Source organism: Tiliqua scincoides, chromosome 1 (assembly GCF_035046505.1).
Source record: "Tiliqua scincoides isolate rTilSci1 chromosome 1, rTilSci1.hap2, whole genome shotgun sequence".
Taxonomy (NCBI): domain Eukaryota; kingdom Metazoa; phylum Chordata; class Lepidosauria; order Squamata; family Scincidae; genus Tiliqua; species Tiliqua scincoides.
In genome coordinates this window covers 127,924,216-127,941,222 of record NC_089821.1, presented here as the reverse complement: position 1 = coordinate 127,941,222, position 17,007 = coordinate 127,924,216, and the positions used below count along the sequence as shown (strand labels likewise).

At 42.4% G+C, this 17,007-nt stretch overlaps 1 protein-coding gene across 4 annotated transcripts in view; it reads left to right on the top strand.

Annotated features, from left to right (window-relative positions):
- The window catches only part of ERBB4 (erb-b2 receptor tyrosine kinase 4), a 912,234-nt gene that overhangs the window by 735,909 nt on the left and 159,318 nt on the right, over positions 1-17,007 (top strand). For all 4 annotated transcript variants that reach the window (XM_066626312.1, XM_066626139.1, XM_066626395.1 and 1 more), the window contains exons 17-19: positions 730-862; positions 6,967-7,089; positions 8,016-8,114. In XM_066626312.1, coding sequence (XP_066482409.1) covers positions 730-862; positions 6,967-7,089; positions 8,016-8,114 — 355 coding nt within the window. The remainder of the gene's footprint in view (positions 1-729; positions 863-6,966; positions 7,090-8,015; positions 8,115-17,007) is intronic.

Here is a 17,007-nt window from a genome sequence, read left to right as displayed (position 1 = left end):
TGTTTTTTTTACCGAGGGTTGAGCTAGATGGCTTTCTTGTCTCTTACAAAATTCCATTTCATGTTTCCAAAAGCAAATGCAAAATCCACTTTGCTGAAGAGTTGAGCAAGTCTAGTAAATATTCCCCGAGGGAAGGAGAGTTCAAACATGCTGTTATGGTGGAGATCTCTTCATTACATCCAGCATGAATCTGACCTCACTTTCGGTTTATTATGACCAATTAGAGCGCTCAGAATCGGTTCTAATAACGCACCCAGTGACCGACTGGCGGAAATAACTGCTTTAGTGAGTATGAAGTTGCAAATGACCACCATGTGCATGGATTTTCAACACTGCCAGTACACTGTTCACATGAGTAGACTGTTCATGCAAGACGGCTGCAGGCATATAATCAGAGTGGCAATTCAGAGTGCAGCCTTGCACTTTCCCCATTAACTGTTTTCATTTGTCATCCAAGCTGTTGTCTGCCTTTCTGTCCACGCAGTTCCTTCCTCTCCCCCCAGAAAGCATGCATGACATCCTGGTTAAAAAAAAATTCAGAACAGATGTGATAAAGAAAACCTTTGTCACAATCGCAACCTTTTTGTATTGTTGTGTTATTTAAACCGTGGTCAGACTAACTTCATTATTTCATAAACTTGCCTGAGTTCCCCTGAGTTTAATTTTTTTCAAAGTATGTGCACAATCTTCTCCACCAACTCACAGTCACTGTTGGATCCTGATTTGCAGAACACCCCTGATTGCAGCTGGTGTGATTGGAGGACTCTTCATCATCGTCATTTTGGGCTTAACTTTTGCCGTGTACGTGAGGCGCAAGAGCATTAAAAAAAAGAGGGCCTTACGAAGGTTCCTGGAGACTGAGGTAAAAAGTTTTTCTTTCTACTATGCAGAAACACCAGATACTTAAAACAAAGCCATTCTCGCCTTCTTGGTCTAAATGATTTTCATGCTCCTGTGTGGTGGACATGTAAATGAAGGTTATTTACAGCATTCTCCTGTTCAAATTTCTCTGTGAATAATGAGGTTTTGAATGGCCTCTTATCTGAGGAGCAGGACCAATGCATTAGAAACCCATCGTTCTTCTGCTTTTGAATTTCCAGATTTTGTACACAGAATGGCACAAGAGCTATCTGCCACAGATTCTCTCCCTTTGATTCATTCATGCCCCCACCCCACTCCACATATTAGCATGCACATGATTATAATACTTCAGTTATAATGATTACCCGCACACCCCCGATAAAGACACCAAACTGTGGCTTGGGTTATAATGGGTCACTTTATTAAACATAACAAAATTGCCACAGGGCGGTTAGGAAAATAAACCTCAACCAACATGCAGGATATCAAGCTGAAACAGTCCTAGCCATCTGTGTCCCCCATAATTCTCCTTGGTCATACCATCTGACTCCAGTCCAAGCTCAGTCAACAGACCGGGCCCGCCTTTCATAGCCACCTTTCCAGAGTCAAGGCAGCTGAACTCCTTAGCCCACAGGATAAACCTTGCTAAGCCTTCCCTAGTGCAGCCAAGGGGCTTGCTAACCAGCCTTATCAAGCTGGACAGGCATAATCAGAGCACACCTGGCTCATCCCATGATCTTACTGCCTTCTCTTGGACACCAAGATTTCATTCCTATCTACCCTACCCCGTACATAGCAAGTGACCAATATTTACAATAATTAAATTAACCTAACATGCAAGGAAAAAAACCTACCCCATCCTTGCCAGTCTGGGGTAGGCAAACACACACACACACACACACACACACACAAACCCACCATCCAAGGCCAATTAGGATGCTGGTAAAAATTCCTACCTAGCTCTCAATGAGTGGTCAGCTAATCTCAAACTTGATAAAGTTTGGGAGTGGGAGGGCAGGATTGTTGTCCTGGATGAAGTGAGCTCTGTTGGGAGCATGTGGACCCAACCAGAGCTCAGCTTCCACTTCCCCAGGCTGCAATAGCCAATTGAAGGGCAAGCCCAGCCTGGCTACACAAGGAGGGGTGGGGGCAAACTGCCACGAGCAGGAGATTGTTGTGAACAACTTTAATACTTAGCATTTATATAGCAGTGTCTGAGTCTGCAAAGTGCTTCACGTGTTTTATCTTGATATCAGACTTGGGAGGGGGTGGGACTGGCTGAGCTTGCACACACCATAGTCTTTTCAACTTTCCAGGCCTGATATACTGCCCTTCCCAGGTATCGATGGCTCAGGTCCAAGTTGACCCATTGTGGCTGCTGGGGGTTACTCCGGGGAGACCTTCAGCAGCTGAAATTCTCCTGGGGGATGCAGTGGAAGCTGCACTGGTGCCACTGCATTGGTACAGGATAATTTGGATAGGACTGGGCTGTTAGTTATGCATAGCATTTTCTCCCCTCCCACTGACAACAGCAGAGAATTTGTTTATAGTTATGTCCAGCCATGAATTTCCAAATGAATTAATTATCACTTCCACTGAATATGCACCTTCTCTTATTTTTAGCACATAGGTTGATGATGGCAAGCAGAATAAAGTATGTTTATGTTGGTCTGGTTAAGAGCCATTTAGATTTGTGGAAGACTATGTTGCTGTCAGTATTAGAGCTGCAGGTGGCTGAAGATTTTTGAAAACCTGGCTCTAATTGATGTGCCTTAGCAGCCCTCTTGAAATGCTGCCCCGAATTAGTGCTGATGTCCAGGATGTCTTATCTTGGAAGAGAGTAATTCACAAGAGGTTTTTATGTTTGTTTTAATTCAGATGTGCTGCTTCTTTTCACTGCTTCAATTGAATTTGGTCAAAGCAATTCAGGAAATTCTTCTCTCAAAGAGGTTCATATTCCTGTGACATTTCTCAAATGACTTTAAGCAGAGCCCTACACATTGTTTTAAAAAGACGTAGGGCAATTTTTCATGATTCTCCTGTGAAGATGTGGTCAAAAAGGGATCTTGATGTCATCACATCAAGGTTTCTTTTTCACAATGTGCGTATCTGCTTCTATACTTTAGCAACCAATAGGTGGAAACACCTGAAAACTGCAATACATACTTCTCTTGCAGCAAAACCAGATTAAAAAAAAAAAAAGTTACGAAAGCCAGAATAAAGGCATCAATGTAGTTCTGCAGAGGCAATCAGTCAATTTTATGGGGAAAATTTTGTAATTATCCACATCCATAAACCTTTAACATTTCAGCCTGCTTTTTGGTGGCAGGGGACAGGGAGGTATGGAGCAGCAGGGCATTCTCTGGTGCGCACAGAAGCCACTTCTGGGTTGTTGCCCACAACTCCCTCCCTTGGGGGGCTGCCTCAGAATAAATTGCCGTAGTGTTTCCCAAATGCTTCCACGGTGCATTCCGGAGTGAGACAGAACCAAGGGATGTGGCTGTGTGCCTCTACGCAACCCAGCAATGGCTTCTAGGAGTGCCAGAGACAACCCTACAGCTGGCATGATTTTGATGCTAAGGTAAGGAATGCCTTCTTCTACTTTAAAAGAAATTTTTTTTTAATTAATGTGTTTAAAGGGAACACTTTTTTTTTTTAAAAGCATGCGGTGTGACCCAGAAATAGCTTTCAGGAGCACCAGACTGTCCTCCACCATCTGCGGATGGTCAAATCCGCAGATGCTGAGGCAGTGGATGGCAAGGGACCACTATAACTTCTACTTACTGATCAGCTCTCCAGTTCCATTAAGCAACTCCCAATGACCATCACCCCTCCAGTTCTATCACTGTCAGCCTTTCAGTGGCCTCCTTCACCCTCAAATGACTCTTCCTTTTCTTTCGTACTTCCCCTTGTGGTTGAAATGCTGCTTCCTCTTTTACTTCCTTTAAAACCCTCAGCAGAACCGTCTAGTCCCCAAACTTAAGTCTGGTTACATGTATATTAAATAATTGCAGTGTTCCCTCCATTTATTCTGCCACCACTTCTTCTCTTCCTTTGTTGTCTCCCTTTGTGTCTCTCTGTTGTAAAATGTAATGTACATTGGTGGTGCTGTGAACATAATCTGTCCATCAGATTTTGTGCATACCACCCTCTCCTCCTCCTTTTCTCCTACATATATTTAATATTTGACATACATCTGGGTGCTTGAAAGTTAATTAAGGGAAACAGAGTGTAAAAATTATTGTGTCAGGCTTACATCCATGGCTTTGCTCTTTGCTATTTGTTTTTGTTCTAGATTAATGAAGTAATTCCCAGTTCCCGATAATTTTTGCCTGCGCAGTGTACTCTGTATTCAACTAATTAAGTAGTCCGCAATGTTCACAGAAGCATGATAATGGTGCTCAAATGGCAAACCACAGTGCACTTAGCCCTGCAAGCAGATACTTTGAAACACGGCAGCAGTTTCAACCCAATTTGAACAGGAGTAGCCCTTAATTATTTTCCTTATCCTGAGAGAGGACAGGCTATTTGTCAGTGTTTAGAGGCTAGTCTTTTCTCATTTATTTGTACAGAAATATATATTTCCAATCTAAAGCTGCGCACAGTTCTAATCAAAGAATGTTCTCACTGCATTCCAGTCACATGATCTGTTGATCGTAATTAAAGATGCAGAAATTTAACTGTATTATCATTCACAATTAATTACTTCTTGTCATAAACCTTTAATTTGATGCAGAATTTCCCTTAAAAATAATCTTCATTTTGGGATTAATCTAAAGCTTGGATGAGTGAACTTTATCTTCCAAAAAATAATAATAATAATAAAGTGCCTGAACTGTGAGATTCATCCCTGTCATTTGAAAATGGAACAAAATATTTCTGATAATACAGGGTGGCATGCTGGTAATTATTGTGTCATGTCTATCATTTAAAATATTCCTAAGGATTTGCATCTGCTCCATATAACTTCATTATTGCATTTTTTCTGGGTTTGGAAAACAACTCACACTGAATGAAGTCCAACTAAGTTACATAGTAAATGTTGCTATCTAACTTTGGGTGCAATCCTAACCCCTTACTTATGTCAGTGCTTTCCAGCACTGACATAAGGGCAATGCAGCTCTGACGGAAGGGAACAAACATTCCCTTGCTTTGAGGAGGCCTCTGTGAATGACACCCAACTGCAGGATACAGCACATGTCCCATTGGCACCGCTATGTCAGTGCTGGAAAGCACTGATTTAAGGGGTTAGGATCGTGCCTTTTGTGTTGTAAAATGCTTGCATACAATCATCCCCATGTCATATATTTTGATCCTGCTTTGTGGCGGCACCTTCACAGAACCACTTCAGCCCATGAGAATGAGGAAAAGTCACCACTCTAAATTTTCCACTCCAAAAATTGTTGGATATAGGGGCAAACCTGTACACAAATAAAATGTTAAAATCATTATATCTTGGATTTCAGGATAACATATTGTAATGGAAAAAATTCTTTTTACTCATTCTTTTTGTTCTTAACATTGATATTCTATCAATGGGCTTCTTCAAAGAATTCACAGCAGGAGATGACAGTAATATTTTTTGAAGTCACACATTAAAGTTCTCTCATGCTAGTAAGTGAATTTTAAATGCTTTATGATCTTATTGCAGATTATTTTCACTATTATTTATTCAGGGTACAATTTAGCAAAGTTAAGTAAAGAGCGTTAGAATTACTGCCATTGGAAGTAATGAGACTTTGGCCATAATCCTAAGAGTGAACCCCATTGAATACAGTGGATCTCACTTCTGAGGAATGTGTCTAGGCTCTCTCTGTTAATTTGCTTAACTTTAGCTGAATCTTGCCCGCAGTAAATAAAGACATGGAGCATTTAAGATACAGTGTCAAGCAAGGGTAGGGCTACGAGATCTCAGATTCTCAGCTTGAAGGTTTTTGGAGGGCCACCTCAGACTTTCCAGCTAGACTCTCAAATCTCAGCTTTTGGAGCTCCTGAGACATAGGTTTTGAAGCACTACCCTCAATAGCCTTTGACCTCCCAAATTTAATTTTTGCAGCTGGCATATAGCTCCACTTCACCTAATTGTCCTAAGATAAGAGAAGAAGGAAGAGATAGAGGAGTGATGAAACAGCAGGGCTTCTGCACCAGTATAATTGGGTGCAAAAATATTATTTGAAAAGACAGCTTAAAAAAAATTCACTCATCAGTCTGAAAGAGAAAATGTTGTCATTTTTCTGTGGGAAAAACTGGGTAAAATTGTCAGGACTATTTTGTCAAATATTCCTGAGGAAATTTGCAGTCTGAATAGGACCAGGCCTTGATGTCTGGGCCTAAATGTAAGCTCATGAAAATGAATGTATGTATCTATCGGTATCCCATGTGACTCCAGTCATAAGACGATGTCATAAGACATCATAAGACATAAGAAGTCATAAGACAATCAGTCATAAGACGATGAGGTAATGTGATGAGGTCATCTCCACGGTGATTGGTGCACAGCACTATATAAGCATGGCAGGTACAGCCCACCTGCGAGGGTCATTGTATGGAGTCGGAGAAGGCAGGAGTCTATGTTGGAGAGTTGGAGAATGTGGCTGTAAATACTGCCTTGTTTTGCTGCTAAAGGACTGCTTATCTGTAAATATTTTGTAAATATTTACTGGTGGTGGACAACTGCCTTGTCTGTGTTGCCTTTTTACTTGGATAACTTCGCTGTCCTTGGAGCTAGCACTCCACTGCACTCTGCTAAGAACTGGCACTACACTAAATTCCTCAAACCCCCCCCCCCCATTTTTTCCTTCAATCCTTTTCTCCAGGGCTACATCTTGGCACCCTGGCAAATTTCAAATAGTACACAACTTTGTAACATCACCAGGGCTTCACCATGTGACATTATCAGGTCCTGCCTCTGAATCTCAAGTAAAGAGGTGCCTTCAACCTAGGGGGTGGGGAAGGAATAGAAGGTAAAAACAATGTGTGAATTCACAAAGTTCTCCAATAGAAGCATGGTTGTAAGTAAACAACACATCTTCAAAACGAGTCTATGTTTTATATTGCTTTGTGCTTCTTTATCCACTATAAATACTCCATTATTTTTCTTCACAGCTGGTGGAACCTTTGACTCCAAGTGGCACAGCACCCAACCAGGCACAGCTTCGTATCCTGAAGGAAACGGAGCTAAAACGGGTCAAGGTCCTTGGATCGGGGGCATTTGGCACTGTGTATAAGGTATGTTCTTTTTAAGTAACTTGTCAATTGTGTTTGCTGATAAAACCTGCGGTTTATCAGGAGAGGCAACAATAAGATATCCAGAAAGCTCCTAGAAAATGAAGATAACCTCCTGCTCATTTCAGACTTCAGGCAACTTACAACCCGATCCAGAGCTGCCCTGTGCCCAAGGCTGCAGCAGCACCAAAATGGCTGCCACTGCATCCTTTGGACGTTGGGCAGCCATGGGCGGCTCTCAACTCCTCCTTGGGGAAAGGGGACATTCATCCCTTCCCCCCGAGTAAAGGAAGCAGCCCTGTAGTGGGACTACTGGATTCTGAACCAGCTATTTAGTCAGTGCAGAGTAAAGTAGTCCCGTATCGGACCAGGAGGCCCAACGCGGGGCTTTGGATCTGGCAGAGTCAAGCTCTGCCGGTCCCACCTGCCTCTTGGCTTGCTCCCTCCCCCTGCCCTGCCTTCCCTCGTCCTCCCCCTGCCCTGTAATGCTTCCCCCCCCACACACACGCACCTCCACACCTCTCCACTGCCTGGCGCTCGCCTGGAACTCTGGGTGATGGCCACCCATCCTCTGCCGGGCACTGGCTCAGCAGTTGCAGGCGTGTCTTACGGCGCGTTTGTGACACTGTACACCGACGTTGGGCAAGCATGTATTGGATAGGATTGGGTCCTCAGATTTCAGTTTCTGAGCCAGTTAACTGCCATGATAGGGATTGCTGGGTCAGATGTTCAGAATTGGGCTGCTCAATATTCAAGGAAATATTTTAGTGAGTGAAGTACATTTGGCTCAAAGGTTCATTCACTCAAATCGTAGCATCAGGGGCAGCCTATGGATGTGGTAAATCATGGCCAAATATGGTGAATTCTTTCAAATAAATATTTCGTAGATTGTTAATTGGGAGTTTTGTCTTTTCCTTGCATCTTCCTAGGGTGTTTGGGTTCCTGAGGGAGAGAGTGTGAAGATTCCTGTGGCTATTAAAATCCTTAATGAGACAACAGGCCCAAAAGCCAATGTGGAGTTCATGGATGTAAGTAAAGGAGACACAGTTTCCATGAGGGTGTGTGTGTGTGTGTGTGTGTGTGTTGGGCGTGGGGGGTGGCTGAATGGGGCAGGCAGAATTACAAGACTCATGGGGTAGGAAAAGTTAGTGAATTTGGATTGTGTCAGAAATGAGCTAAGCTGTTTACTGGGCTGGATCTGCCAGTTCAACATGGGCTGTGTGTGCATTTCCTCATACAAACCCATTTTCCTTATCAATTAGGAAATTACACTGGTCAGCACACATTTTGCTTCCTTAAACGTTACACCAATTCCTGGGTATATTTGGGGTGCCGATTCCAAAAATGACATCCGTTTTGCCCTATCACGTCTAGTTTTGGAGATTTTGTATAGCCTCATTAGTGAATGGTTCAAGCAGCTTCCTCATGGGGAAGCCTACACCATGGTTTCCTCATGAGGAAGCCGCTTGAACCTTTCACTAATGAGACTATATCTCCAAAACTAGATGTGATAGGGCAAAATGGATGCCATTTTTTGAATTGGCACCCCAAATTCATATCAAACCACCATAAAGTTTGGGAAAAACTTTTATGACCCTCAATTTTGTAGGCCTGTGTTATCAGTTAGGCTGGCACCAGAAAGTCACAAACATGCCATAAAGCACATTTGCACCTCCTTGTGAGTCGACTGGGCAAGTGCAGGGATGTGCACCTGCCCACAGAGGCTGCATCCAGCCTCCGGGCTGATGTGGGGCGGGAAGGGAAGGTTGCGTCAGCCGAGCTTGGCCAACTCAGGGGTCTGGGGAGGATGGGGAGGAGGCAGGAGGGAGGTGTTCTGGGGTGGGAGGAGGGTGGACGGAGGCATTTCAGGGGGCGGGTGGGCAGGGAGCGGGAGGCAGGGCTGGGACCCAGCAATTATGCAGGATCCCAACCCCATTCCTCAAGCAGCACAGAACAGCTTGAAACCACTCCGTTCTCCCCAGACTTACTTCATCTCCTGAGTTGGTACAATCTGAGGAAACTCATTGGGCCATGGTGGCTTACTCGGGGATAAAGGGAAGAGCTTCCCCTTGCCTTCTGGCCCCAATCATGCGCTGGATACAGCACAGGCCTCCAGTGCAAGATAGGATTGCTCTGCATGTATCTTGCTTCAGCTTTCTGAAACAGTATTCAAGTTCCTTTCCATGTAACTCATGGTTGATACTTGGGTAGAATGATTTTGTTTTAATCAAGAGCAGTGTTTTAATCAAGTGGCAGTGGTGGATCTCTCCTCTAGATATCTCTTCTGTTAACACTGTTACAAATAAAAAAAAATTTGAGGAATTAATTGACGGGCTCAGAGTTAGCCTCAGGAAGATTAGAGTACCAAAGCCCTCTCCACTTATTAACATTCCTGAAAGAGCAGCCAGTGAAACAAGTGATCTTTTGGGCAGGCTTGCAAAGACCATCATCAGGGAGTATCAGTTCAGAAAACAGGCAAGGGAGCACCTTCAAAGTTGCAAGATATTTCTTAAAGGGACCCCCCCTTTTTTTTTTTTTTGCAAAGATACTTGCAAAAGTAATTGCAAAGATACTGGTTCAATAAACCCTAACAAGTGAGTTTGTGTGAAATGTTTCTAGATTGTGGTATGAATGCACTGGTAATTGGTGCGCTGGTAGGAAAGGGAACAGGAAAGTTTTACAGGGAAGGAGGTTTAGGAGAGCCCTACCCTTTTATTCTCCTCCCTAATCTTGAGATGGGAAATAGTGGGAGTAAGACAGAGGGAAGGGAAATTGTAAGAAAGGAAAGTTTCAAAGCATGATTATAACTACCTGGAGAGCCTTGCAGGGGTCCTGAGGGTTCCAAACACCTTATGGAAACACTGACCTGTTGCAACAAACACATACGGAGGTGGCTGTACCATGAAGAGTGACAGCCCGCTAGTCAAAATTCTTCAATATTTAAGGAGTTTTTGGAGTTGCTGCTATGTGCAGCTCTTGGAGTGAGCAGTTAATCTTGTTATCAGTGTGTAAAAAGGAGCTCTGGTGTCTTCTGTATTGGTGGGTAAATGAGTACCCTGGTGGGTGAATGAACTCAATGCTGGTGTTGATGTGCCTGTGCCTGGCCCACAGTCAAGAGAAGTCCTTCTAATAAAAATGTAGATAAAAAGAGGATGTTGATCCAGGAGTTGATCCAAAGCTGGGGTTGATCCAAAGCCTTAATGGTAGAAGCTAAAATGCAAATATATAAGGAATACCTCACAGTCAAGATCAAGATCAAGCCTATAAGTCTGTTTCAGATGTCAGGCAGATACCAACAGAAGTTGAACATTACATTGTATGTTGAAATTGGTTTGGGCCATTGAAAGCATTGCATGCAAAATGCACATTCTGCAGGAGTTTATATAGTGACCAATAGAAACAGGTAGAATGCAGATATGACTTCCCAGTGTCTTCATACCTAGTTGCAGGAAGGATGCAGATTTCAGATGAGCTACTGAAAGGTTGTATCTAGTGGGAGCAATAAAAAATGCAAAAAAGGAGGTGTACAATTGTCCCTACTTATCTGTAGTCCCAGTATCCACAGATTCCAACATACATGAATATCAAGACCTGATACATGAATATCAAGGACAATGGGGCAGTCTCTGGCACTCCCTGAAGCCACTTCTGGGTCATGCTGAGGATGGCGACCTCCTCCCTTGGCCTTGGTATGCCCAGTGGAAGCATTTGGAAAGGCTTTCATGATGCATTCTGGGGCTTGCCAGGGCTAAGGGAGGGGGTTGCAAGCTTTGCACGACCCAGAAGTGGCTTCTAGGAATGCTAGAGACTGCCCTGTAACTGGCACAGTTCTAAGTGCTAAGGTAGAGAATGCTTTAAAACTTTTAAAAACTATCTGTGAATTTTAGCATCCGTGGGGGATCTGGGAACAGAACCCCCACAGATGCCGAGGGCCCACTGTACTGAGAGGTGATACTGGAATCAGGAGGTTGCATAATGGGATTGTCTTGTCTTCCCAGACATGGCATGATATGGTGACATGAGATGGCAAACTGAGTTCTTAAGCTTGACCTGACTTTCAAGGAAAACAGTGTCCAGTGTTCATATTGTTCATTTGGGGTATATGAATCCATAACAGAATAACAGTCCATTATGTAATACAGGATGACAGATAGTTGGCATGGGCAGGCAGGTTTGACTTGAGTGGCATTACCTTGTATTTAAGTTCATACTGTCCACTATTGTATGGCATAGTGCCAAGGAAAGAATGAAGAGCCTTTGTAATAATGAAAGAAAATCAGGAAAAATCACCACAGGTAACACTGCTACTCTGAGATTTACACTTAGAGCAGTTCTCATAGCGAACTGAGCATTTATTTAATATAGATCTTTCTCTACATAGACATGCATTAGAACAGCTGGCAATCACATGTAGAGAACTGTCCTGCAAATTGGCAAAATCCATTGGAACAACTATCATATCTGTACAAATCTCATGTGAAAAAATTCACTGGTAATCAAAATAACTTCTAAACCAACAGGGTTGATTCCATTAGATGCCTTTGGAAATCCTATCCTTGATCTTCAGTCTGATCTAAGCTACTGGTGCCTTGTTTAAGAGCATGTCTTGTTATGAATTCTTCCTCCTGTAATGATAGGTTGATCTTGAATCTCACCCTTCATGCTCATAAGGTATCATTTCTCTTTGATGGCGTTTAGAATCAGTAGAACAACATGTGCTGCAGTAACTGTTATATTCCGATTCGTAGGCACAAAATGACTATTTTAGGTTAGCCCTTTAGAGCAACAAAACAGATGATATGCAAGAGTGAATGCCTATTTTTTTTGTGGAAGACAAAGAGATTAGCAATGGGAGCCATTGCTCTTTGTTCAGTCTCTCTCTCTTAATGGTGCTAGAAAGAAACCAAAGAGTGCTTTGTGACCAGTTGGGCCCCTTTTAAATGCTGTACTGCTAAAGGAGAATAGGCCATGGCAATTTGGTAACCGGGCTGTCATTTCAGTACTCCTGAAAACTTTCTAATGTATCCATAATGACTATAATGACATAATGCATCATGCTAGTACATGATGTGGGCAGTCCTTTTCTATATTTCTCTCAACAGGAGACACTGAATTGTGCAGCCAAGAAAAATCCCTATGCTTGAACAGTGACTTCTTTTTTTCCCCCTTGCACAGCAAATAGTATTTGTCGTTTGTCTTACTCAAAAGATATTTCTCTCTCCTTCACCTTTCTGCACATTCCTTTCTTTTATACAAGGACATATTGTAACGGTTATCCAAAAAGTCCGTGATATGAGTCATGATTAAAGGAAAGTCAGGGAAACCATGGTAAAGATTTGCATTCATTCAGGCTGTATTCTTAAGCAGAAGCTTAAGAACAGAAACATTAAAATGTTTCGTACAGGCAGCCGATTGCCGTGCTTCAGGGCTGAATAATAAGATTTCATCATTTCACTGTGTTTATAAATTCTGAGGTAGGGTTCACCAGAGACTTTGCTTGCAGTACTTTACATCTAAACTATTTAGAATCTCAGTTGTAGCACAATTTGTCTTACCTTCCTTTTCAAAGGAACCAAGCTCTTGTAGTGAAAAGAACTCAGTGGTGATTTAGCAGCTCAGGTGCTGCAAGGATTGTTAAGGTGAAATGTCTAGAGGATGGACTTGTTAGAGCCTAGCCAAGGCTTGGCAATACAGTTCTCCATCACTGACATCTAATTATTTGAGAGTGAAACTGAGCTTTTTGCAGAGTGCAGACTTGTAAACGAGCTGAGCATGGTGTCAAAGTGCTTTGCCCTGGTCTAACTAGTTCAGCTTACCTTAATTTCAGATAACATTGTTTAGTAAAGTGATCAGATCACATTTTCACACTGGAAAGCAGGAAAACTAGGATTGGAGATTTCCTCTTCCCCCCCCCCCCAGCATTTGAGGAGTTCTTCCTATTTTACTGAACTTCCCCTACCTTAGGTGTGCTTATTTATATAGTCACCCTGTAGGTCACATGCTCATCTCAGGATCTGGACCTAAGGAAGCCTGGCAACTCTAGATGAAGTGGTTTACCTAAAACCACTTAAGTTTTCTCCTAACATCACCTTAGTGACATGGAAGCCACGTAGAAGCCATGTATCTTTTCTGTGCTACTCCAATATTAGGTTCCAAATCATATGGGAAGAATCATCAATGTGGCTTTTTCCCCATTCCCATTTTTTTCCTGGTTCCTGGGAAGAACAAGGCTGGCATGTGTAGAAGGCACATTGCCAGCTCTTTAAATGTAATCTGGAGTTTCCAATGTTATCCAGATGTGCTTCAGTGATTCCCATACCACTATGATCACATCAGAAGTTACCCTGGGTGAGTATATGCCTGAAGTAAGTTTTACTGTTCTGTACGTAATTCATATCCTATGCCATGGGATTTATGGGTTGCTGTGGGTTTTATGAGTTGCTGTGATTTACCTAGAGGGTCCTTACCACCCTCCTCACCCTGGCACCCATATGGGTCACCAGGTAGTCTGGATTAGATGGGTTTCTAGTTGCTCCAGCTTTACCACTTGGAATGGATGAAGCCTAAAATACTCAATTAACAACTGTCCCCACCTATTAACATAACTGTAGGATACTTCAGTATTGTAAGAGGAGAGTAAATTTGCTTGGAAAGCTAAGGGAACTGGAAGGAGTTAGAGTAAGCTGGAACTTAGGGGAGTACATTTCACAATTCCCAGCATACTCCAGAGGGCAGCAGTCAGAGCTTTTCTCTTCCATAACTTAACTACAGTAGACCTTTCCTCCCATATCCATTTTTTTTCCTTTCTCACCTCCAAAATATTTTCCTTGTCCCCACAAAAATGGTGAGTTGCTCCTCAAACTATACTGCTGTCTGCTCTCCTGGGGAGAACCACATTAGAATAAACAGTCTCCATTTATGTAGTTTTGCATCTGTTTTCTAATGGAATAACTCTTGTGCTATTGATGCTAATCCACTCAAAGTTGCTCTGGTTTACAGCCTTCCTGAAGGGTGATGCATCTGAGAGAGCCTAATCCCTTGGAGGCTTAGGAGGCAGTGGGTGGAGTGCTGAGGTTATTTACCATAGAAACAGCAATCTGTAAAAGACTTACTATGGCCTACGCAAAAGAAAAAGCAAGGGTTAGAGCAACTGTTTCCACCAATTCACCGTGTGGAAAACAATCTTCAAAGCAGCATTAATTTTTGTGATGTACAAAGTCCCTCGGTCCTCCTCCCTTCTCCTAATACGCTATAGGTCAATTGACTTGAAGATGCCATGAATTTCTAACTAGTCATGAGGTTGTTGCCAAAAGCCAAAGGCTCATCATCAAAGGAGGGAGAGAGAGAGAAGATCCTTCATGTAGTGACGCATGATTAAAAAGTAAAATACAGGATATTAGTCAAGAAAGAAATCAATGAAGTCTGAGGCATATCAGGCAAAAAAAAGGAGGGGGAAATCTTGTAATTCTAGGAAGTGATGTTGCACAACCTGTAATTTTATCCAGGGTTTTGATCTACTTACAGTTGTAGTCCAACCTCTGTGCACTTAAATGTTTCATTATCTCTTTGAAAATAATTAAGGGCTGCAAGCACAAGTCTGCTTGCTTGGAGTTCCTGGGAAAGTCCCCCGAGTTCCTTGAGATGAAGACAGGTTGACTGATGCTAGTCAGCCAATATTAGGACAGGAGCTAATAATAGATAGCCCTGCTGCTATTGTGAGAAAGCTAGGTGAGAAAGTTGGCTTGGGGAAAATTAAACTGAAGGTGTGGGGATTTATGATTTGAAATAAATTTCCCATTCTCATTTGTTTCCTGGTAAGAAAGCCTGCAAAGGGAGATGGTCTCTTTTATGGTTTTATAATTAAGATCTAGAGGGCTTCTTGAGTTCTGCAGACATATTGTGGCTCTCCTTATCTCTCTAGAAATAGCTTTTCAGGACCTCAGAGAGTGTTTTGTTTAGTGATGCATAGAGATAATAAATAATACTGACCAGTGCTTTAGCAGCTGCCACTCCTAACAGACAGGCAGCAAATAAATTCAGGGAGCTGAAAGAGGCTTGATAGATAAAGTGATCCGAGAGAGAAAGAGGAAAACAAAATTAAGAGTGTTGCTTGACTTGATGAATACAGGCAGTGGATCACTTTCTTCAATGTAGTGAAAGCACAGCCATGTTTTATTTTATAAGGCAGATAGGACAAAAGAATAACATTGACAGTGGAAACTGTGTGATCAGTCAACATATGTTTCACAGAGATAGCCTACTGTGATGAAAAGATCTGCCAAGAAACCCTCTTCACTATATCTCCTAGTGCCAAGAGTATACCAGGCATAGAAGCATTTTCATACCTGCCTCTTCTCTGTGGAACTGCTTCTGCCTAGGAACGTGTCAAAATCTGAATGTTTTTAGGGAGTCTCCGTAAGAATCAGACTTACCTTCATTTTGCACTTGGCTGGTGGTAGTATGATTCTGTGATAACATCTAACCAGCAGACCTGTTTGAAAACGGTGTCATGTATTTTAGTCAGAAGTAAAACCATTGTGTTCAGTAAGACTTAGGTTATAATCCTTTCTCACTCACCAGAAACAAACAACTCAAATGATATGTTTCCATAGGGATCTGGGTGCAAATGTCTCTTGCAAGAGAAGTTATGTGTCTCAAAAAGAGAATAATGTACCAATAGTCTTCCTGCTGTGGATCCTTTTGTCCATAACTTTCAGGAAGATAAAACTACAGGAGCCATTTCCATCTATTCTTATTTGGAGATCTGAGGCTTGATGATACCCCAAAAAATCTCAGTGACACAAATGTCCCTTGGAGCACTCAGCTTCCAGGAACTAGAAACCAGAATCCAAGTGCAAGTTAGACATTTTTGCAGGATCGGCTTCAATATTTACTCTTTCATTTCAGCTTTAATAGTAATTTCCTTTTTAAACATTTACTTTCACCAGTAAATTTTTCTTCCTGAAGTATATTTTTTGTAAGCCTTGTAGTGAAACAAAGCTACTATTGACACATAGGGAACATAAGAGAAAGCCAAGCATTTGGCTCATAGATGTAATGGGGAAAATACTCAGGGTGGTTTAGAACTGTCCTATCAATCCTGAAAAATGTACATGAATGACAGTTGTGACCATGTTTTCAGTCTGCATTTCTTCACCTGAGTGATTCAAAAAACTGTTTCATGAAAGGAAATGTTACATTGGACTTGTCCCCTAGTCGTAACTGAACTGAATCCACAGCTGTATTAAGATGTTTAATTCTTATCTATCTGTGGGTATGTCTGCATGGGAACAGTTTATGCTCTCATTCAGATTTTAGTGCAATGCTGGGAGCACAGCAATACTGTGGGAGATATGTTCCCCAACGGTCAAGCACTATGTGAAACAGCACTATGGGAGACATCATTGACTATGAGGCAGGAAGCTGGTACTGATTACCCAGAATGCATTATTCTCATTGGCACAGCTGGCCTATGCCCTGATGATGCCTGAGGCAGCATGCCAAATGCTGCCCCTTTTACCTGATGATGAGCCAGCCTCTGCTCCTCCCAGCCTCTGATGTTCTAGCTCACTACTCTTTTCCCTTTTCCAATCCAGGGGGCAGTGGTAGTAGTAGAGGTAAGTAAGTGGACACAGTTGGGTGCCCCCTAACCAATTTGCTACCTGAGGTGACCACTTAAATGGGTCTCATGAATCTGCTCAGCCTGCTCACTGTCTATAATAGATGCCAACCACATCCAGGACAAAGAGGACTGCAGCAAAAGTACTAAAGGAAGTGACATTACTGTATGAGGAACTGTACTGTAAAAGCTCCCAGAATGCACCCATTTTTAAATTTCCTTTCCATGTGTGACCTATGCCACCTGTAACTGGTTCATCATTTGGTTAAAAGTTGTCATGGGGATGTGCAACCTTCTGATTT